Raw genomic sequence first — 24,803 nt, 5'->3', positions numbered from 1 at the left:
AGCTAACGTGGTTCAGCCAGCTTTTGAGTCAGAGGAAAGATAGAAACCAAGTATCTTTATTTGGGGGAGAAACAACAAAAAACTCCTGAGATTTCTGTCTAGCTTAATGATAAATTGGCTTAGGGTGGAGGGAAGATACTTGAGATGGTTATAGCCCTCCTTAAGGAGAGTGACTTTGATTCTTCAAGAGAAAAATAGTTTTGATTTGATCAAGTTCAGAGTGTTCATTGCTTATTTGTAGTAAATCTGGCACAACATTAACATTAAGCATGTAATGTGTGCAGGTAAATAAAGAGGGCTGTGTGGCGCAAGTATGCATTGCTAACTTACGTGTGGAGAACAAAATTTGTGAAAATAAGCAATACATTTGATGGGTCTTCTCAGGAACCTTTCTCTCATTACTGCACAGCTTGTTAAGTACATCTGCATACCTCCTAGTCTGTGTCAACATTTATGGTGGCAGGTAAAGTACAGGCACTATATATGTAGCTACATGCTGCAGTAAAAGAAAGGCTTCATCCATACTTGCCATTCCCACCCATCCTTTGGGACTGTGTACCACACTACAGGCCTGATAAAGTTTCTCACCCAGTGAGACAGGGTGGGTGACATTCTATAAGTCCTACTCAGGAATATCAAAACAGTCTATATCAGGGGTTCTCAAACTGGGGGTCGGGACTCCTCAGGGGTCGCGAGGTTATTACATGGGGGGTTGTGAGCTGTCAGCCTCCACCCCAAACCCCGCTTTGCATCCAGCATTTATAATGGTGTTAAATATATTAAAAAGTGTTTTTAATTTATAAGGGGGGTCACACTCAGAGGCTTGCTATTTGAAAGGGGGTCACCAATGCAAAAGTTTGAGAACCACATGTAAGGTTAACAGATGTCTCACTGATCTTATGACTCAAGATTAGTGATATATAAAAATATCACAGTAAAGTCTTCACTCCCTTGACAGTTCTCTACAGGAGGCATCTGTGTATATTAGTAAAAATAGTTCCATTTCCTAGCTGATTTTCCTGCTGAATAACTCAGCTGGGCCTTTCATTCATCTTTGGTGGCACAGAAGCCTACATATTAATTTCTGCTGAATAAGGTTTGTAGCTGTCTAAATCAATACATTGCAAATGAGAAACTTTAACTTTACTATCAAATAAGAGTAACAGAATTAGGTATTGTAAATGCTTAATAGTCATACAAAATAACATGTTTCTGATGTTGTAAACTGCTGAATATCATGAATATTGGCAAAAGAATTTAAATTAAACAAAATAAAATTATGATGTTTTTGACTGAGTTCAATTTTCTCTGTATTAATTTGTTGTTTGTGATGCTTTATTTATAAAATATTTAAATGTAAATCTTTGTACAGACACCTCCAAAAAAGGATGAGGAGGAGGTGGAAGAGACTGAAAAACACCCTGATCCACTTCATCAGATTATCCTCCATTTCAGTCGCAATGCTCTCACTGAGAGAAGGTAAGTAAGAACCACATTCAGAATTACACAGGACCAATCTACACAGTCCAATTTTCAATTAATTAATTATAGAATTACCCCATAAAAGTAAATTCATTGTCACAACCGAAGTAAAATCATACATTACTGAATCAGTAACAGACCTTTTCATTACAAAAGTGATTTAGTACCAATGCAATTCAGTATTGCAGAGGATGAGCAGTGTTCTCCCTCTTCTTTTCTGCTTTCTACTTGTCCTTATGTATTTATTGTTCATGTTTAACCTCTATATAAACTTTATATTAGTACAAATTTTAACACTTTTTTTTGGTCAAAGGGGAAGAGGCATATATAAAAGGTAGCGAATATGTAACACAGACATTGCAAAGCTCAATTTCTCAAAGACATATGAGCCCAAACTAATAATTATTGCCTGCTGCCAGGATGATCCCACTGCTGTTTGGTACTAATATACAAATGTTCATATTATTAGCAGGTTTTCATCACACTTCATGCAGTATGTGGGAAATGGTTCAAAATACCACTGGTGGGAGAGTGTGATTTCCTGTTAATGCCAGTTTCTGCCTTATTTGCAATTAGAAGAACAAATTACAGACAAGCAAAGCATCCCTCCACTGTTTTGCAGATTCTTCCCTATGTTTTTTGAATACATAATCTATCTATAATCTTATCACAGATAATCATTAGATAACGGAAACAGCTATAACTGTTATCTCCAGCCCACTTTTCCAGACATGTCAGCACTGCCTGTTAATCAGCAGTAAAATACATAACTATCTTACTCTCCTGCACATACATATGAATAAATATGTTTTAACAAAGAATTTCACATGGACTGAGAGATTAGGAGATATGACTACAATATGGCTTGCAGATAATGAAGTGTATACCTTCCCCTTAATGAAAATGAAACCTGCATTCTGGCAGCATTATAAGAACCTCAGATGTTAAACCCACATAATAAACATTTTGAATTTCATTTTTTCTCCTTACAGCAAACTAGATGATGATCCTTTGTACACTGCCTATTCAGCCATGATGGCCAAGGTAAATATTTAATTTCAAGCCCTATTCCCAATCCCACACATGCACCTCCAATTTATTTGTGTGTATTTTCTGCATGCTTTCTCCTTTTATCCTTTTGTCTCTTTTGTAAACTACTTGATATTAGTGGTTCCTGGTTTGTACTCTAGCCATATTTATATGGAAACATTGAATCAAGTTCTTCCCTGAGTTACACACTCCCACGGGGTTGAATTTAATTCATTGGATTAGGACAGGTGTAACTGATGGCAGAATTTAGCCCATTGTTAGGGCCCAAACAAGGGACTTTTTGTACTACAAAAAATTATAATTTTGCCACTTCTGCTACACTGTCTTAAACAGAAAATGATTTAATGCATTAAAATAAAATTTTTGAGAGACCCTATTCAGGCAAAACTACTATTGACTTCAGTGTGAATTTACCTAGAATATGGACAGAGGCAGGACTTAATATTTGCTCCTTAACAGTATCTTTATTATTATAAAATAGGTCATAGAAAATCAGCATGCTTTAATCCCTGGATGGTATTTCATGTTTGTCAATCAGTACTTACAGCATGACAGACACAAATCAGTAAAAATCAATATTCATAACAGGTCAAAAGTAATTACAACTTCACCTGAGAAAAAAACATGAGATCAAAAGCAAATACTATAGATAAATATACTGAGTTATGACCAAAAAAACACAACCTGGAATAGTAGCTTCATTTTATTTGTTGGATTTTTGTATGTGTGGGCAAATACTTTAAGGCACTCTCAGCCTGGAGGAATATCAATTTCTTAGCATTCAGGAGCACAAGTGTTAAACGTTATAAATATATATATTTTAAATGCTCTGTCTACTAATGGCTTTTCCCTCTCTAAATCTCTTTACTAGCTGCATTGCCAGTAGTAAGTAAAGTTGCAGTATTTACATAGAGTAGGTTTTAATATGCTTAATTTACTACTTATGCCTGTAATAGTTTTACAAAGTTTCTGTTAATTGCTTTTTGCTCACTCAGCACAAATTGTAATAGAAATAACCACTGTTTTTTTCGAACTGAGTAAAAATTTGCAATTTCTCGTTCTAATGTAAAAAGAGCTGTCAAAGTGAAGAAGAGGAAGAAGAGGATGAAGAAAAAGAGAAGACATTTGAGGTGAGAGTTTAAACTACCTTTCCACACTGAGTGAAAGCAGAGAACATCATTTTAACAGGAGCCTGACAGGAGATGTGCGGTGACAATAGCCATGTGGAGGATATGGAGGAGCTTTGCTACTTTATTTATATAATAGCAGATCAATGTATTAACACAAATTTCTGGAAGCAGAAAAGCTATAGAATAGGATGGCAAGCTGTCTGCATCAAGCTCAAATTTCTAATCCATTACCCTTAAAGCTTTGCCTGAATCTGCTCCTGCCTATTTTTAGGCTTGAAAAGATTAGATTTTTATCTGTAAATATCAGTAAACATCAAGTTACACGCACAAACTGATGAAAAAATATTTTCATTCATAATAACAGAGATTTACTGCTTGAGAACTTAATAGAGTTTGATTTTAGAATATTTACTTTGTCTATTTTGACAATTTTGTGTTTCAATGGTTATAAAGACAGGTTTCAGAGTAACAGCCGTGTTAGTCTGTATTCGCAAAAAGAAAAGGAGTACTTGTGGCACCTTAGAGACTAACCAATTTATCTGAGCATAAGCTTTTGTGAGCTACAGCTCACTTGATCGGATGCATCCTGTGGAAAATACAGAAGATGTTTGTTTTTATACACACAAATCATGAAAAAATGGGTGTTTATCACTACAAAAGGTTTTCTCTCCCCCCACCCCACTCTCCTGCTGGTAATAGCTTATGTAAAGTGATCACTCTCCTTACAATGTGTATGATAATCAAGGTGGGCCATTTACAGCACAAATCCATGGTTATAAAGTTTTAATATTTTGAAACTCATTGTCTACTGTCTGATTTCTGTCTGTCTGATTTTCCCCATAGTTTCCTGCAACTGTGAAAATATAAATAGATAAAAATTGAAAAAATGCTAAAAAAGTAAACATTGTAATCAGTCAAAATTATTTAAAAAAAAAATTCTGCCAGCCGAGCTATATTTTGTTTTGATTTCTTATTTTCCCTTCTGTTGACTTGGCTCTACCTCCCACCTCAACACTCCCTTAGTTTCCTTCTCCCACTGTCATCTTTTTGCCATCTTCTATGCTGCCCCTAATGCCTGGAGCAGTTTAATCTCTTGGAGCATCATGCAACCATCCTTATTTCATTAATCTCTCTATCAAATACATTTATTCTACATAGTTTATCAGTTAATCTAGCAATGAAAGGAGCATTCACGGCTATTATCATGCACATGGAGTCATGGCTCCATGCATCAGGGCTCCCTAGGGAGGTCCAGAATACCATTGAGGACCTCCCCTTCGATGAATCACACCTCTTCAACTTCTTTTCAATGGACAAGTCTCTCCATAAAGGATTCCAGGGCTACCCTCCATTCACTGGGGAGATACATGCCTGCCCCAAGAGGAAGTTTCACTGCCCATCGGTGAAATCTAGATATGTGGCTCAGCAGTTTTTCCACCAGAGTCCCTATGGACCACCACGTAAGAGACGGGGGTTCAAAAGTCCTACTTTCCTACACCATCTGTAACAGGCTGAACACCTCAATCTCAGCCCCTAGCTCGACGTTATTATTGACAAGATCTTAAGAGCCGCAAAACCACTAAGCCCAACACCTCAACCCCCTTACACCATTTGGGGGTCATTTAGCATTCCTTTTAAACACCTGGAGTGCAGTAACAATGGACAAGTGGGTGCTGAACATCATCCACTTTGGCTAAACAATGGAGTTTGCATCCCTACCTCCTCCAAAAAAACCCATCCCCACTCCCCTTTGGGGACCATTCTTATGAGAGTATTCTCAAACAAGAGGTGACAGTGCATCAACGAGCAATAAAATACATCCCTCCTCAATACCAAGAGAGGGTTTTACTCTACCTACTTCCTGATACCCAAAACAGAAGGGTGGTTGGAGACCAGTCCTCGACCTCTGCTATCTCAACCACTTCATTCACAAACTCAGATTTCACATGCTCACATTGACAGCTATAATTCCATCTTTAGAAAAGGGCATGCGGTTCATGGCTCTCAATATGAAGAACAACTACTTTCATGTAGACCTTCATCCTGCCTACAAATGCTTTCTTAGATTTGTGGTAGGCTCCGTCCATTTTCAGCACCAAGTACCCTCCTTCAGAATAGCAACCTCAGAGTCTTTACCAAGATATTCTCAGTAGTAGCAGGCCACATCAGACATCGTGATCTCAATGACTGGCTCCTTGTTGCCAAGTCCTGCCAGAAAGCCTATGCATCCCCTTCCATGATGCTACACCTCCTCTCTTCACTGGGAGTCAGCACGAATGTTAAAAAAAATCTGTTCTCACCCCCACACAATCTCTGGACTTCATCGGAGCAACTTTATAGTCTGTCACCGCAAGACTGTACCTGCCCAAGGACAGATTCCAGACCATAAACAATATCATGGCTCATGTCACAAGCAACCTTTGAGTACCCATCAAGACATGTCTGTCCCTCTTAGGTTATAGGGTTTGTGCACCTACATCATCCCTTCAAAGGACTCTACCTTCATTGCCTTCAAACTTGGTTGTGGTCAGTATAGTCTCCAAGCTGTCATTCCTTGAACCTCATAGTGATACTTCTGGCCGAGGTATTGTCTTCACTGCTGTTGTGGACAAATCCTCATTGGATATGCATGGGCATCCCTTTTCCCCTTTCCTATCTGGCCAGGACCATTATTACGGACGCATCCCTATTAGATTGGGGAGCCCACATGAACAGCCACACAGCACAATGTGCCTGAACATCTTGAGAATCCGGGGTGCATGTGAATATCCTGAAGTTTTAAACTGTCCAGAAGCCATGTGAGTCCTTTCTTCTGTTCATCTGCACTTACCATGTCCTTACAATGTCAGAAAACACTATGACTGTCTTCTACATCAACAAGCAGTGGGGAGCAAGATCCGCCTTCCTATGTGCAGAAGCAGTCAGTCTCTGGAACTGGCGTATCAGCAATCAAATCACCCTATCGGCAACCTACCTTCAAGGGAAGCAACATGTCTGCTGAGGGAATCTGCAAGCACATTTTACAATTGATCACAAGAAGGAGCTCCACGACTCAGTACTGCACGGTATTTTTACTCAGTGGAGGACCTCAACCAGGGCAGGGATCTGTTTAGCTCTCAAGCGAACAATAAATGCACCGCATATTGCTCCAGAAGAGCACTAGGTCACCATTCTCAGGGTGACACTCTTCTTCTTCCTTGATTGGACTGCTCCTGCCACAAGTTTTACGCACAATCCGGCAGGACAGAGCATGGGGCATCCTGATCGCCCCCTTCTGGCCCCAACAGTTCTGGTTTCCCAAGAGCCTATGGATGTCATCCTGACCACCAATCATCCTACCAACGTTCCCTGAGCTCCTGACCCAGTGGGAACAGCAAGATCAAGCACCCCAATCTGTGTCCACTCCACTTCAGGGCTTGGTATTTGGATAGGCATCATCCTTAGAACATTCATGCTCCACAGCCATTTGAGACACCCTCTGTAACAGTAGAAAGAACTCTACTACAAAATGTTGCCTAGCTAAATGGAAGCGCTCCTCTTCTTGAGCACTCCAAAGAGGCATTGTCCCAGAGACGACAAATATTTCCCTCATCTTGGACTACATCCTATCTTTGAAAACATTAAGTTTGTCCATCAGCTCCTTGCAAGACCACTTGGCGGTGGTCAGCACATACCATCCAATTTCTAAGGGCTACTCAGTCTTTGCAAATCCACTGACCAATAGATTCTGGAAAGGCCTAATAAAAACCTTCCCACCTACTCAGAAGCCTACTCGCCAGTGGCAGGTGAGTCTTGTTCTTTCAGTACTCGCAAGTCATCCCCCTCCCTTGTTTTGAGCCTTTAGCGACTTGCTCCATGTTCCTCCTTTCTATAAGGTCTCTTTCCTTGTAGCCATCAACTCAGCAAGAAGCATTGGTGAACTTAGAGCAATGATGGCAGATCCTCTATACAATATATTCCTTAAGGATACATTTATTAATGTCTACACTCCAAATTCACCCTTAAGTAGTTTAGGAATTTCAGGTTAACCAATCCATTCCCTTACCTGTGTTCTTCCCAAAACCACATGCTTCCACAGAGGAACAAAGACTCCACTTCCTCAATATTTAGCAAGCCTTAGCTTTTTACATGCAGAGAACAAAACCAGCCAAGAAATCTCTGAGACTGTTGCTATAGTAGAAAGTCAGAGGGCAAAGCATCTCCACCCAGAGAATCTCCAAATGGATCTCTGGCTGCATTCTACTCTGCTCTCAGCTTTTAAATCTCTCACCCCCATGGGGTAAGAGCTCATTCTACCAGAACACAAGTAACAACTATGGCATCTCTTCAGGAAGGTACCCCTCCTGGACATCTGAAAAGCAGCCACATGGGGCTCCAATCACACATTTTCAAGACATTATGACCTGGCGCAGGATTCTTCTGTTGATGCCTCCTTTGGGATGGCAGTATTCTGCTCAGCCCTACAGTCTACTTAGGTACTGCTTGTCACTTACCCACAGTGGAATACAATAGGGACCATCACTTGAAGAAGAGGAGGTTACTTACCTGTAACTGGGTAACCCACAGTGGAATACAGATAGGGACCACACATCTCAAAGAACCTCCAGTTCGTAAGTACCCTCCTCATTTGGAATTTGTGCTTGGTGGTTGTTGTTAATTATTTGTAGTATGATAGTAACTGGAGGCCCCCACTGTAGTCATAACCCCGTTGTACTAAGTATTGTATAAATGCGTAGTATGAGAGACTATCAGCGTCAGGAATAGAACCCAGATCTCCAGAATCAGTGCAGTTCCCTATCCACTAGACCACACTGCCTCTCTAATACTCTTCAAATCATATAATTAACTTATAGCAATTTTCATATAATTGTTGAATCAAAATGTAATAGTATACCAATCAATCAGGCTTTATTGCTTTAACCAACATTATAACTGGTTTGAATATTAGTTATGTACACAGTGGAGATACCTAACAAATAAATGCAAGTAGATTGAAATAGAAGTACTCAGTACAAATAAATCACAAAAATACATAATAATTTGGATCACAAAAACTGCTCCATTAAAGAGATTTGAACATGCAGACTACAGGCAGGACTAGCAGCAGTATGAGGGGAAGAACTGGCATCCAGGAATGATAAAGATTGTGCAGGCAGAGGGAGGTGGTTTTAATCAGATATTTCCCAGACTTTAACGAAGTTCAGATGTATCTTAGGGGCTGAGAAAGCATAAAGGTCAGTTCCTAATTCACTTTAGAATCATAGAAGATTAGGGTTCGAAGAGACCTCAGGAGGTCATCTAGTCCAACCTCCTTCTCAAAGCCCACTTCTAATTTTGATGATCACATCTGGCACAAGCACACAGATCTATAGTCAACTAAATCCATCCTTCAGATTCTAACAATGTTGCCTAATTTAAATTTTCTTGTTGCTGAATACTTTCCACCCTCTTGTAGAGGAGATGTTCAGGTGAGGAACAGATGACTTAAGGAACAGAAGTTTTAAAGAGTAAAAACACTGTGTGTAACCAACAGTCTTTTAAAAGATGGAGCAGTTTGAGAGAGAAGCCTTTCTTCTGGCCACCTGGTGCATTATGGATCAGATTTTGTGGGCCAGCCAAGCTCTGCCTGAGTGCAGCTCATCTGACTCTATAGCTGTACTGGTCATACTGTATGTACATGCAAATAATGCGTTCATTGTGGTGTTTGTTTCCAAACTCAGGAGAAAGAAATGGAAAAGCAGAAAACTCTTTATCAGCAAGCTCGTCTGCACGACCGTGGAGCTGCTGAGATGGTTCTTCAGATGATTAGTGCAAGCAAAGGTAAAGTTCTGTGAAGTATTTAAATTATGTTAAACCTATATGCAATTATATAAATATATCAGCTTACTAAATGCATGGTATATAATAAATCAAAATTAAATTCACATTATGAACTACATTAGGTATACTCCGTTCTGTTTTCCGATATAATCAGTTACGTTAACACAGATTTTAATTGTTATATGATTGTTTTGACAGGTGAACTGGGCCCCATGGTTATTGAAACATTAAAACTTGGCATTGCCATTCTAAATGCTGGTAATACCTTAGTTCAGCAGGTAACAATATTAAACTTTTACAAGTCTTCTCTTTGTAAAGGGAGCATATTATTTTGAGAATTTTAGTTTATTACTACTGTTCTTATGCTAGGAGGAGTTTGGTTAATTTTAGATTAGATGACAAAAAATGTGGGGGGTAATATTCTGGTTGGTTGAACAGTTAGATGCACACTAAAATAATAAAGGCTAGAGCAAACTACATTTTAATAAGAGCAATAATCAAATATATTGCTGGCCAATTTTGTCAATATGACAATGTTAATTTGGCAAATTGTCAAATTATGATGATTTTTATATAGTTTTTCCTAAATCTCTCTCTCCTGTAGAAAATGTTAGACTACCTTAAAGAGAAGAAGGATGCTGGATTTTTTCAGAGTCTCTCTGGCTTAATGCAATCTTGCAGGTAAAAGCACAAACTATGTTGTTACAGCTTTAGTAGCATCTAGGTTGGTGGCTAATTGCTCAGAGTTGGTGCAGAGTTTGGATTACAGCAGTCGACAACTGAGCTGGGAATTGATCTAGAGGGAATTGTATTTGTGGATCTTAGGCACTTAAGAAGAGTAAGTTCATCTGTGGAATATTCTTCCAAGAGAAAATAAAGCGTAGGCTGACCTTGTACTTCTCAGCAAGCACACATAAGAGTAATACAGCATTCGGTAGGTTTTAGCTCAGTGATCATTTGCAATGACAGTAGTGCCTGTTGCCCATGTGTGTCTTTCTGGGCAACAGTAAAAACAACGTTCACTTGAAGACAGACCATAAAATGTAAAGGACACTGGAAACAATATGCTAGTGTTTCCCTTTTTGGTTTTAATAATATCACTGTGAATAAAAACAAGTACATGTGTCACTGTGAAACTAAATGAACTGCACTAGCTAAAAAACTTAAAATATATTCAGATTATAGAAATAAAATTATTTCACCAGTGTACTGAGAGAGGTTACCAGCTTCTGTTCTGGGAAATAAGCTTTCCTGTATTAGCAATAGAAAATTATTCCGGGGGGAATTCTGCCCCACTGCACATGTGCAGAATTTATGTCCCCCACATATTTCTTTGCTTCCCCACAAAAAAATGACTTTTTGACGGGGAAGCAAAGGGAAGCCATAAGAGCGGTCATGTGACCCTCTTCAGCAGTCTGTTTTGGGTGCCCAGTGCAGCCAACAGAGAGGTAAATCACTGTGGGGCAGGGAGCAGGACTGGGGAAGACCCAGCTGGTGGCTCCTCTCCTGTGGCGGGCTCAGCTGCTAGTACCGGCTGGTCTGTGGAGGACGGGACTTCCTCTTCCCCTGCACGGCATCCAGGGCCAGAACACACCCTGATTTCTCCCCAGCTGCAGGAAGCTCTGCAAATCTCCCCTCTCCCCCCACCCCCCGCTTCCTGCACCTATTGCTCCTCAGCTGCAGGGGGAGGTATCCCTGTACAGGGAGCTGCTCCCCCATCCGCCCAACCCCCGCACATCCAGACCCCCTCGTACCCAGACCATCCCACCAAGTCTCACCCCCACCCCCGCACTCGGAATCCCACTGATGAGTCCCACTCACCCTGCACCTGGACCATTGCAACGAGCCACCCACATCCCCTCCCCACCAACACCCAACCAGCTGCAGCTGGATCCCCACCCCACTAAGCCCTACTCCCCCAGCATCTGGACCCCCCCACAATCAGACCCCCATGCCGAGCTCTATCCCCCTCAAACCCAGACCCCCTGCTGAGCCCCAACCACCTTCATCTGGACCCCCCCCCCCCCCCCCGGCAGAGTCCCATTACCATTGCACCCAGAACCTCCCAACAAGCTCCCGCACCAAGATTCCCCATTGGGCCGCTCACACCAAGATTGCCCCACACAGAATTATCTCAACCCCCACCAAGTCCCTGCATACTTGGATCCTACCTTCCTGAGCCTGCCTGCCCACACCTGGTGCACCTGGCACAAAGGAGCCAGGACCCTGGGGTGTTTCTGGAGCAGGCCCAATCCTTTCACTATGTCAGGTGTTGGGTGCAGTCTCTCCACTGAGTCCGTGTCCTGCGGTGGGGCAGGGAGCTACACAGTGATCTCCCACCTCTGTGCAGCCAGTGGCCTGTGCTACCCAGTGCCATGCTGGAGCCTCCAGATTTATCTGACAAATATAATTTGCAGAATTTTAAAATATTGTGTGCAGAATTTTTAATTTTTTGGCACAGAATGCCCTCAGGAGTAGAAAATCAATCTTTCAATAGGTTTTGACCTTGGAAGACAATTAGACTCTCAACAGGTTCCTTTTAAATGGTAACAGTTTGGTAGAAACCATACGAATGAGAAATAAAGTAAACTCAAATTCTGACTTTTTGGCAGGTGCGACAGAATTGAATCAATACTCAGAACAAAATTTTGGGTTCCTTTTATCTTCTACATATAGATGTGTAGCTCCTCTTGATATTAATGGTAGTAATAGGTGTATATCAAGAGGAGACTTAGAGCTGTATCTTTTCAGAAACAGACACTGGGCCCTTATCCCCCTCCAAACCCTTTCATTTAAAACATGTTTCATTTTAGATATATGAGTCTGTGTGTATCACAGTGGGTAAAATGTGTGGGTCAAGGCTTCCAGAGAGTTCATGGAGGAAATTAATTTTGCCGTTACATACAGCAGCAGAACTTTCTCAATTTTCTGTGCTTTGTTAAAAGTGTTCTTGACTTGAATGCATTTGAAAGACAGAATAAAGCAGAAGGTCTTGGAATGGTTACTGAAGAAGGAACTCGTAAGTATAATGAATAAAACCCATTTAATTCAAGTAACAATTAAAGAGTTTATTATGCTTCCTTCTAAAACTGGAATTTTCGGGGCTGTTTTAGCACATTGCTCTCTTTATTGATAGCCTCATTAAAATTAGGATTAGATTAGATTTTTTAACATGGTTAATGTTTATTAAAATTCTAGCAGTAAACATTTGAACGGAAATTATCTTGTAACTTACAATTTGCTTATCCTGTATTCTTATTATTTTTCTCTGATCCACAGTCATCGTTCGTGAGCGTGGTACGTTTGGGTTTACAGCTTTTGATGCTATTGTGTGTTGCAAATACAGAAAGAAATCTTCTTTAATTGCATCTTCCCAGACATCCTTTAGGTTTAGTTTTATGGTCTGCAGCAGGTTGCGTGTTGAGCTTGGACAAAGAATTTGATGCTTAATTAAAGAAGTGTCTTTCATATTTAAGGCATGGTTTTATTGACAACTAACCATTTACTTATTAGAACTTTAGTCCAGTAGTTTTTACCATGAATGCATTGGAGTGCTAAATATTTTGGCTTTTGCTTTTTCTGTTCCATAATTTGTTTTATTATCATTACTCTCAGTACATTTATTTAAAATTACTTTAAAGCAGCTTACAGTATTTGCTTTTTATTAGAATCACTTATTTTGAAGGATGCTGTTTAAAGAATATATGTTTTGCATGTTTCATGATGAACAATGATCACATTCATTGTATATATTTTCAAGGTGAGAAAGTGCTACAGAATGATGAGTTTACTCGAGATCTGTTTAGATTTTTACAGCTGCTTTGTGAAGGTCATAACAATGGTAAGTAGACTGGAATGAATTTTCAGGAAAGTGATTGTATTCATATTCTTAAAAGGAAGGGCAGTAGTCCTTAGTATTGATGCTATTCAAACTGACTTTCTGTTTTTTGCTAAAGGAAATCCAGTCAACACTCTAAGCTAAAGTGGTTCTTCAAAATGTGACAAAAAATGCAGTCTAATCAACTTTCACTCTTTAACTTTCACTCTTTAACTAACAGTCATAATGACATTCCAGAATTTATACATCTCACCATTAATAGAAAGATGGATGGCAAGACATTCACAAAAAAGTTCTTCTTATATGTTTAAATTATGATATATTTTAATAAAATTTCCAGAATTTTTAATAAGCATCTGTGCTTTTAAGTGTAGTGTATATGAGATTGTCTTTCACAATTAGTAGCTATAAGAGTAATTATAGTGGGATAATCTCCTATTTTTTTGTTTCTTATACATATATATTTATCAAACACAAATTATTTGTGATTTCAGATTTTCAGAATTTCCTACGTACTCAGATGGGCAACACTACAACCGTGAATATTATTATCAGCACTGTTGACTATCTCTTACGTCTTCAGGTAAAAAAAAAGACAAAGACAAAACAAAGAATAAATTATTCCCCTCCCCTTCCACTGAGGCTAACACACGGAGCAACACTAGCTTTGTGTAGTCTTTGCACTGGGAGTATCACAAAGATACTTTGTGCCCACCCCTGTGCAGGTGAATGATGAAGCTGCCTGCACCCTCTGTTCCCTCACCTGGTGCACGTGTTCATGGCTGCACATATTTTGGATGGACTTAATTTCATTTGTGATTACTAGTGTGGTAATCCTGTATATGAAGTTGACCTGTAACTAACAGGCTTAATATTAAAGTGTACTGCACTTGTTGTCTTCATTTTTAAATAGCCCATAACTGTCAGATGTGCCTTTGTAAAACAACTGAGTAATAATGTATTTCAGTATTGATCACTGCAGAATACATAACTGGACAAAAATGTATAACATTATTGTGGTTAGAAATAAAAGCACATAAAAATGTGAAATCCTATCTACTATTTCAACTTCTGTTGATGTGATAATGTATGGCAATTGCTGAATATATAATATGAGAGTGGAAAAATATAATATATTGTCATTTGTTCTTAGGAATCAATTAGTGACTTCTATTGGTACTATTCAGGAAAAAACGTGATTGATGAATCTGGACAGCGTAACTTCTCTAAAGCTTTGGCTGTTACCAAACAAATTTTCAACTCACTTACAGAATATATCCAGGTAAATGGAAACCTGACACAAGGATGTTCAAATTTCAATATTTACAGTAAATGTATTTACATATAAACTGCCTGCTTCTCAGCTGGTGGAAGTCATCAATTGACATAGCTTCATCTTCATTGATTTGAACCGAGCTATGCTCAGTTACACCAACTGTGGATTTGGTCCATAATGTAAAAATCTATAGATATTTTTGTGATTGTCTATATGCTTAACATTCACAACCTATGTGGTAATTATATTTTGGAAGACATTCTAGAATAACTTCATGGAAGATTGTACTTATTTCTTGAATTGCTCAAATAGGAGCCTTAAATGGGAAAAGCATTTCTTACCCTGATTGATGCGCAAAGAAAAAATGTGTTTTTCTTTATTTTTAGGGACCTTGCATAGGTAACCAGCAGAGTCTGGCTCACAGTAGGCTGTGGGATGCAGTTGTTGGCTTCCTTCATGTCTTTGCTAACATGCAAATGAAACTCTCTAAGGTATTTTCAGTTCAACAATTATCTATAGTGCATATGTATTGTAAGCATAAAATGCAATAAAATGTGCAGTGAAAGCTATAAGTCAATCAGGAAAAAGGTCTCTGTTCAGTTGTGTGTAGCATTCTTATTTTCATTATGTAACAAATAGCCCTCAACTTAGATGATAGCCCTAGAAAAAACTGTTGGGCCTTCTGCTCTATGGATTATGATTCTCCTTCTGTGCTCAAGTGAGTCAGCTAACCTCTTAAACATGTCCACATACAGTGTGCTTCAATTTTCTCTTTAGACACATCATTCATTACCTAATTGCCTTTATATGGCTAAGGGACTTTTTTTTTTAATGGCCAGCCTACAAGTACCATGTTAATGGGTCTGAAGCTCCTTATTCACAGCCACTTTAAATAATCCTTGGTGGTTTTTGCTTTTTTTCAAAAGATGGCACCCACCATATTTGCTTTAGATTTAAAAAAATACAGTAAAATGTTTTAAAGAAATGAATAGTAATATCCTAATTTCACTGATAGAGTATTTGCATCTATGTCAAAAAAGAACAGAACCAATTAGCATATTTACAATTTGTATTGTGATAATAAGATGCAGGTTATTTTTAAAGGTCCTTACTCCCACGGGAATTCTGTGCCACTGTGTGTGCGCAGAATTCATGTCCCCCCCTGATTTATTTGCTTCCCCGCAGAAAAAAGACTTTCTGACAGGGAAGCAAAGGGAAGCTGCAAGAGCAGTCACACACCACTCCCTAGCAGTTCAGGTACATCGTTTCAGGAACCCCGAGCAGCTGGCAGAAAGGTAAATCACCATGGGGCTGGGGACACCCCAGCCAGTGACTCCTACCCTGAGCCTGGAACAGCTGCTAGTCCTGGCTGGGCTGGAGGCAGGAGAGGACAGGACTTCCTCTTCCCCTGCCAAGGAGTGGCTGGGACTGTGTCAGACCCACCCACAGAAACCTCTCCCAGCTGCAGGAAGCTCAGCATCCTCTCTTGCCCCCATCGCTCCTCAGCTGCAGGGGGAGGGGTCACTGTATGGGGAGCTGCTCCCCCATCCACCTAATCCCTGTGCATCCAGACCTCCCATACCCAGACACCCCTGCCAAACCTCACCCCATACACCCAGAACCCTCCATACCTGAACTCCACCCCACTGGACCTCAACCCCTGCATTTGGAGCCCCCCTGGACCCAGACCCCTGTCTCTGAACCCCCATCCCTGCACCCAGACCACCCCCCACTGAGCTCCCTGCACTCAAACCCCCACACTGACAAGCCCCATCCCCCCCGCACCACCCTGAGCCCCTACATCCAGACCCCCATGCCACTGACCCCCAACTAGCTGCACCCAGACCCCCACCCTACCAAGCCCCCCTCCCTCAGTACCCAGACTCCCATGCTGCTGAGCCCAAACCACCTTCACCAGGAAGCCCCTGCAGAGTCCCATTGCACCTGGAACCCGCCCACCGAGCCTCTGTGCATCCAGATCCCCCCACACCTAGACCCCCCAGTTGAGCTGCCTGCACCCAGATTGTCCCACACAGAACCCTTTCAGCCCACACCTGGATCCTCCCACATTGAGCCTCTTCACACTTGGATCCTGCCCCACAACTGGTGCACCTGGCACAGAGAGGCAAGGCCCCAGGGTATTGCTGGGGCAGGCCCAGGCCTTGTGCTGTGTCAGGGCCAGGTGCAGCCTCACTGCTGAGTCCGTGTTCTGGGGGTGGGTGGGGGAGAGGCTGCTGGGTGATCTCCCATCTTAGTGCAATCAGTGGCCAGTACTCCCCAATGCCATGCTGGAGCCTCTGCATTTATTTATTGACAAATAAAACTTGCAGAATTATAAAATATTGTGTGCAGAATTTTTAATTTTTGGTGCAGAATGTACAAATTTGGTGCAAATTTTTGGTGCAGGAGTAAAAGGTCCTTCTACAGCTTCCTCCCTCTCCAGTAGAGCTGTGTGGGAATGGAATTTTCCATTCCACACACACACAAAAAAAGAGAGAGATTAAAAAAAATATTATTCCAAATTGGAACAAAAACCAAAATCTCAAAATTTTTCTCAGGATGAAAAGACAAGAAAAATACCACTGGGGGGAAATGAAATTTTTTGTGGCTTGTCAGCTTCTTGGTCTGCCCAGACGCTTGCCTGATGGGCTGCTGAGGAGTCAAGGATTCTGAGAAACAGGCTCTCCCGAAACAAGGGGAGCAGGAGGAGGAAATATCTGGGACCTCAGGAAGGCAATCCGGGCAGCTTGTCTGTCTGATTTTCATCAGAAGTTTCAATGGCATTGACTTGTTCCTGCAGAACATTTTGGTTTCATTAAATTGGTATTTTCAAATGGAAACTTTTCCATCAGACAATTTTCAACAGGCTTTACTCTGCAGTTTATTTCCCGCCTTCCTAGAAGTCCCATGTCACATTAGCCTTCCTTCCAGCTTAGGAAAGCAGGATGGAACTCTTGGAAACCCATCACAATTGTTCTTAGATTGACCTTAATTGTTTCTCCAGAACAACATAAAGAGTTCGCCTGGTTTTAGGGAGTCAGAGACTCAGCATTTGAATGTGGATCTCTTGCATAGTTTTCAGAACAAATCACATAGCTAAAGAACCAGCCCCTGTGTTTACCAACGTGTAACCTTCAAGATGTTAGTGTATTTTTATTGTATTTTGTATCTATATCTTCTTGGAGCTGAATTAAACTGACTTAACACTGATAGACACAAGCTACCCCAAAAGGTATAAAATACGTAGTTTTACAGTTTTCTAAAGCCTGTATCCTTTTATATTTTTGAATAATGTCAATAATCATGTCATCTTCTAGTAATAAAAATATGAACTTCATGTCTTCACCACTGCAGATTACCAAATTTTGTCACTTAGTGATTGAGCAAATGTTAAAAAAAAAAATCAAGATTACTTAATCACAAAATGTTCATTTATTTTGGTAACTGTGATTTAGTTTTAGATACTCATCTGTAACCTCTCCCATGGATAAGCTGGCCCTCTCGCGTTCCTCCACCACCCAGTTTAGATGTAAACATTCATAAAAATGCTTTGATTATCTCGTAAACCAAATTGATTTGCATACAAGTATATACAGTATGGTGACAAGGAATTACAGGATGGGGAGAACTGAGAGAAAAACAGAGCTGGTGCCTCAGGGAACAGCTTAGGTGTACATCCCCCACACAGGAGAAAAGAGAGCTACTGCTGACAGACAGCAGCCACTTCCTTCATTTTAGAGGACCGGCAATGCTTCTTACACTTCTAATCAGCATTCCCCTCCCTTTCTTGTTCTCTCTTCCCCTTTGATCTGCATATAAACATTCTTCTCGCCACCTAAAATTATACCATGAATCTTGGGCAAACTTTTCAAGCTTGGGTGCCTAAAGTTAGGCATCTAAATCCATATTGGTCTTGTTATATTAATTAATGTACTCTGGTATATTCTGTAAACATATTAAAGTTTTAGTAATTTGAATCCTAATATATTGTGCTACATCAGGGGGATGGATTTTTTGGTGAGTATTCTCTTATATATGGATTAGCAAAATTAATAAGGTTCTCCTTCACTAATAGTCTCCACTTCAGTTGTCCTCGGTACTTCATTACAACATACCCCAATGCTCACACATCTGCTGTAGTTGGGCACATCGTATTGTATGAGATTATTATAATATAACATTATAGAAATGACAGTGAACTATCCTGATATGTCCGTGTTTACTAGGACTGTATGTGATAACCATTCCAAGTGCTATTTCTTCATGTTAAATGTATCTTTTCTTAATAAGAAAAGGAAAAAAAATGTGTTCACCATTTATGTTGCAGGATTCCAGTCAGATTGAATTACTTAAGGAATTGTTGGATCTCCTGAAGGATATGGTTGTGATGCTGTTGTCACTACTTGAAGGTCAGATCTATTTTTTATAATTGCGTGTTATTACTTTCAGTGTTACGAAGCTGAGCTGTCACAATGCAATAATTAATCTTTCAGAATTGTTCTTTAATTGCATTTTTATTATGCCAGTGCAAAAAGCAATTTAGCTTTTATTAAAAAATATTTAAAAGAGAATGATATAAGGTGCACATACTATTGAAAGAGCAAGGAAAATGCAGAAAAATACGTTTAAAGGAAAATTATGGAGATTTAGGAATGAAATTGGAAAAGAGGGGTTTTTTGTCGTGTTTCTGAACATAAATATGAAATTAATTTATTTTTACATGCATTTATAGATAAACTAAATAACTTACTGTTTTAACATACAATGTAGGTAATGTTGTAAATGGGACTATTGGAAAACAGATGGTGGACACACTGGTAGAATCATCTAGTAATGTAGAAATGATCTTGAAGTTCTTCGACATGTTCCTCAAATTGAAAGACCTAACCAGCTCAGATGCTTTCAAAGACTATGATCCAGATGGTAAAGGCATCATCTCAAAGAAAGAATTCCAGAAAGCAATGGAAGGTCAGAAACAATACACACAGTCAGAACTTGAATTCCTTCTGTCCTGTGCAGAAGCTGATGAAAATGACATGTTTAATTATGTTGATTTTGTGGACAGATTCCATGAGCCAGCCAAAGACATTGGATTTAATGTGGCAGTCTTGTTAACTAACCTTTCAGAGCACATGCCAAATGATTCACGCCTTCAGTGCTTACTAGATCCAGCAGCAAGTGTACTTAATTACTTTGAACCTTACCTTGGCCGTATTGAAATAATGGGTGGAGCCAAGAAAATTGAAAGAGTTTACTTTGAAATCAGTGAGTCCAGTAGAATGCAGTGGGAGAAGCCACAGGTGAAAGAATCCAAAAGGCAGTTCATATTTGATGTTGTAAACGAAGGCGGGGAACAAGAGAAAATGGAGCTGTTTGTGAATTTCTGTGAGGACACAATCTTTGAAATGCAGTTAGCTTCTCAGATCTCTGAATCAGATTCAGCTGAACGACCTGAAGAGGAGGAAGAGGATGAGCCTTATTATGTAATGGAAGTTGGAGATGACGAGGAAGAAGAAAAATCTCTGGAATCAGCTTCAGCTTTTGCAATGGCCTGTGTTGCACTGAAGAGGAATGCTGCCAACTTTTTAAAAATGGTCACTTTAAGGAACCTTAGGAAACAATACAGAAAAGTTAGAAAGATGACTATAAAGGAATTGGTGAAAGTGTTTTTCTCCTTTTTCTGGATGCTATTTGTAGGGTTATTCCAGTTGTTCTTCACCATCGTATGGGGGATTTTCCAGATTCTCTGGAGTACTGTGTTTGGGGGTGGCTTGGTTGAAGGAGCCAAAAACATCAAAGTTACCAAAATATTAGGGGACATGCCTGACCCAACACAGTTTGGAATCCATGATGACATCATGGAAGCTGAGAAGGTTGAAGGCATTGAGCATGGCATTAGAGTTGAACTTGTGCAGTTTGTGAAAGGTGAAAAAGGAGAAACAGACATAATGTCGGATATTTTTGGCATTCATGCAAAGAAAGAAGGTGGCTCAAAACATGGTCATGATGCTGGGCTCGGTGATGTTGCAGAAATAGTTGGTACAGATACTCCTCCCTCTTTGGAAAGCACTGTTCGTAGGAAAAGAAAAGCACAGGTAGGTGGAACAAATTTATTGTCCCTTACAGCAAAAATGTATTATATATTACTAAAAGTTCCAGTAATAACTGGACTTATTTGCTCACTAAATTGCTGTTCCTATGAGATACAGTATATACTCGATCATAAGCCTGTTCGTTTACAAGCCGACCCCCCCCCAAGATGGATAAGTTAAAATGGAAAATTTTTATGACCCATTCATAAGCCAACCTTGTAATTCAGGGGTCAGCAAACTTTGGCTCCCGGGCCATCAGGATAAGCCGCTGGCTGGCCGAGATGGTTTGTTTACCTCGAGCGTCCGCAGGGACAGAGGTAAACTCAAGTAAACAAAGTGTCCCGGTGCGCCAGCTGCTTACCCTGATGAGCCGGGACAGCAACTGGTGGGGCAGTTTTTTGGGGGGAAGAAGCTGGGGGTCTGGGGAGTAACCCCTGTGACCACCCCCCACATGACCCCACCCCTAGCCCGAGACCCCCACACTCTGCCCATCCCATCCCTTAGCTGGGGAGAGCCAGGGGAGGATGTCTCTGGCCTGGCCAGAGCTACTCCGGCAGACCGGTCGGCATGGCCGCAGCATGTTCCAACAGGCTGGGCTGGGTGGCATGGCCACAGCCTGCTCTGCGGGGCGGGGCTGAGTGGCACAGCTGCAGCCTGCCAGCCCCGGAGCTGCAGCTGCTTCGGAGGCTGGGGGGAGAGCAGCATGGCCAGAAGCGGAGAGACTCTGGCCCCGCCTCTTCCCTTCTGGCTCTACTGGCTGTGCTGCCTCTGCTTGCCCCCTCTGTTGAGGGGAAGGGCTGTGTCCCACCTCTTCCTCTCTATACCCGTTCATAAGCCGACCCCCTTCTCTGGTGCTTCCCTTTTTTACTAAAAAAAATCGGCTTATGAACAAGTATATACGGTATATATGCTGGGAATGTCATTTTCTTATATTTTATTATCTAAATCTTATAACAAAGAATAATTTGCTGGAAAGGAAAACTTTAGCCTAGTTTTGACTTAATAATAATAATTCTTGTTGTTCATTTAGATTGCAGTATTATTACTATTTATTATCTGTATTACTTTAGCACGTAGGAACCTCAGTCCTGGACCAGAACCCCATTGTGCCATGCACTGTACAAACACAGAACAAAAAGACAGTCCCTGCCCTGAAGAGTAGTAGCACCCAAAGAGTCCTAGGTGCTTTCCAGACCTAGTTGCTAACTTCCCATTCTGTAACTGTGATTTCAGCCTCCTCCCTAATACTCTTCCTCCATAATTATACCTGATAATCCCCTTAACTTACTTATTTTGTTTGCTTAATCGATTACACTTAATAAGCTGTCCTTTGTTTCCTACTCTCTGAAATAGCTTTGCCTGAATTTATTGATTTACTGTTAATTTAATATTTACTTTATTTTTAATTGTCCTTTCCTGATGTGAACAGTTTATCTTGTTCCACTTCACTAAATCTCTACATAATCGAGTGTAATTCCATTTAAAGATGGGCCTGAACCAAAACTCTGGATCCAAATACATTTTCAAATTTTGAGAATGTCTAAACTCTGCAGTATAGGTCCATCTCTACTTGTATTTGGCCATTTCAAAGGCTTTTCTTCTATAATGGGTTTTAGCCCAGCCCTTAAGGCAGTGATATGATTTCCAGGATTTTCAGTATAAACCTCCACTACATGACTATATAATGTACTATTTACTCTTTAGTCAAGCTTTTAGCTTCCATTAAATGTGTATTACCATTTTTTCCTACATATCAAATTATATTTTCCATTTACTGGCCAGTTTATTTATTTATGTCTGTTTTATATACATTTTCTTTAAAATCCTAATTTGCTTATGACTATTTCATTGTCAAATCTCATTTTACACAAATTCCTGATAATACAGTAGCAATTTCGTGTCATTTTATATGGCTAGTTTGTTGTATTTACATTAGTACTGAGGTATTTAAAGGACATGGTCATTGAACAGAGTGAATCTGCTTTGATATTAAGGTCCCTGGTAAGCCCTAACGAGTAATTTATAATATTTTTTCAACAAATTTTGCCTTTCTTTCTATTACCAAAGTGATTGCAAAGTTCTTAAATGTATTTGTTGTTTATTATTATTCTCATATTTCTTTTGGAATTAATGCAGATCATTTGAATCATTAATTGTGACCAATCAAATATACAATTTTTGGTTCTTCAAGTAGATGCAGCTCTATATTCCACTTAGGGGTGTGTGTATACAGAAGCCAGAGAATTTTGCTTAGCAGTACCAATGGGAGTGGGAAGGAGAGGGAGTGCTTGTGCCTCATGGCCCCTCCCCTGGCTATATGAGGCAGTGCCACCTCAATCCCTCTCAGTTCCTTCTTGCCACCCATGACTGGAGTCAGAGCTCAGTGAGGTTTTCAACTTCTCAATCCTCTATTCAGTTACTTTCTTCTAGTTGTAAGTAGTTCATTAATACCTGTAGGATAGTGTTGGACTTACTAGTAATTAGCTGTAGTTTGTGTTCCCTGATGATGTCCTCACCAGGATTTAAACATTGTCTGTCATGTGGGGAGATGATCCCCAATAATGATCCGCACCTGCAGTGCTTGTTGTGTCTAGCGGGAAGCCCATGGCAAGGAACAGAGGTTGATTTGAAGATCATTCATGAAACAGACTCACGTGGCAAGGGATTTTCTGAAGCAGCATCTGCTTGAAGTGGCCATGCGGCCTGCTTTGGCACCAAGGCCCTCATCAGATTGCAGGTCACCCTTGGGTTTGGAGAGTGCTGCTGCTTCATGTCCTGGAGCTGGCACCTCTCCAAAGATACAGAGACGTGTGCATAAGAATGACCGAGGCTGCTCCAGGTCCCATAGGGACTCATCTCCTTCCTCCAGAAGGAGAGTGGATCAGCACAGGATTAATGCTCATGCGTGGGATGGAACATGTCCTGTCAACCACTCCTGAGCATCACACGGGAGGCCAGAGACCCCGAACCATTGACTCTAGGCCCCAGGATGCCCATTGGGTCCAGTACCAACAAGGGTGATGCTACTAATGACCGCTTCCATGCCAGTAGAGTATCAGACAGCAGTGGACCTCCTCTGCCTGTGTGTCCCAAGCTTTCCCTCGGTCCAGGACTGTGCCAGGGCTGCATCCTTTATAGCCCCATTGGCTGGGCAGGCCACTAAACCTATGGGTATGTCTACACTACAAAATTAGGTCGAATTTATAGAAGTCGTTTTTTTAGAAATCGGTTTTATATATTCGAGTGTGTGTGTCCCCACAGAAAATGCTCTAAGTGCATTAAGTGCATTAACTCGGCGGAGTGCTTCCACAGTACCGAGGCAAGCGTCAACTTCCGGAGTGTTGCACTGTGGGGTAGCTATCCCACAGTTCCCGCAGTCTCCGGAAATGAGATTCAAAAGTTCGCGGTTCTTTTCCTGTCTACCTGGCCAGTGCATCTGAGTTGAGAATGCTGTCCAGAGCAGTCACAATAGAGCACTCTGGGATAGCTCCCAGAGGCCAATACCGTCGAATTGTGTCCACAGGACCCCAAATTCGACCCGGCAAGGCCGATTTAAGCGATAATCCACTTGTCATGGGTGGAGTAAGGAAATCGATTTTAAGAGCTCTTTAAGTCGAAAAAAAGGGCTTCATCGTGTGGACGGGTGCAGGTTTACATCGATTTAACGCTGCTAAATTCGACCTAAAGTCCTAGTGTAGTCCAGGGCTTAGACCACATCTGAAGTTCCTCCCCAAAGTAACCTCCTCCTTCCATATGAACCAGTGTAATCCCCTTCTGACCTTCTTTCCAAAGCCTCACTGCAACAACAGAGAGGCTGTGTTACATATGCTGGATGTCAGGAGAACCTTGGCGTTCTACTTGGACAGGACAAAAGAATTTAGGAAATCCCCTAAGCTGTTCCTAGCCATTGCAGATCTGTCCAAAGGCTCTGCAATATCATCTCAAAGACTTTCGAACTGTGTTTCCAACTTCACTAACCAGTGCTATTATTCTCGTTCTGGCATATGAACATGCCCCACAAGGTCCATCTTCAGTTCTATTGCATTCATCAAGAATGTCCCCATCACAGAGATATGCAGGGCAGCAACCTGGGCATCTGCTCATACCTTTGCAAA

At 40.8% G+C, this 24,803-nt stretch overlaps 1 protein-coding gene across 1 annotated transcript in view; it reads left to right on the top strand.

Annotated features, from left to right (window-relative positions):
- RYR3 (ryanodine receptor 3) overlaps positions 1-24,803 on the top strand; it is a 481,354-nt gene that overhangs the window by 402,745 nt on the left and 53,806 nt on the right. The window contains exons 77-90 of the mRNA XM_043549389.1: positions 1,373-1,479; positions 2,475-2,526; positions 3,606-3,662; positions 9,383-9,482; positions 9,681-9,760; positions 10,087-10,163; positions 12,428-12,501; positions 12,762-12,779; positions 13,243-13,323; positions 13,815-13,903; positions 14,474-14,602; positions 14,983-15,087; positions 18,924-19,005; positions 19,367-20,691. Coding sequence (XP_043405324.1) covers positions 1,373-1,479; positions 2,475-2,526; positions 3,606-3,662; positions 9,383-9,482; positions 9,681-9,760; positions 10,087-10,163; positions 12,428-12,501; positions 12,762-12,779; positions 13,243-13,323; positions 13,815-13,903; positions 14,474-14,602; positions 14,983-15,087; positions 18,924-19,005; positions 19,367-20,691 — 2,376 coding nt within the window. The remainder of the gene's footprint in view (positions 1-1,372; positions 1,480-2,474; positions 2,527-3,605; positions 3,663-9,382; positions 9,483-9,680; positions 9,761-10,086; positions 10,164-12,427; positions 12,502-12,761; positions 12,780-13,242; positions 13,324-13,814; positions 13,904-14,473; positions 14,603-14,982; positions 15,088-18,923; positions 19,006-19,366; positions 20,692-24,803) is intronic.

The sequence above is a fragment of the Chelonia mydas genome, chromosome 6 (assembly GCF_015237465.2).
Source record: "Chelonia mydas isolate rCheMyd1 chromosome 6, rCheMyd1.pri.v2, whole genome shotgun sequence".
NCBI lineage: Eukaryota > Metazoa > Chordata > Testudines > Cheloniidae > Chelonia > Chelonia mydas.
Note: the sequence above shows the minus strand (reverse complement) of the source record. Positions and strands in the feature narration are given on the sequence as shown.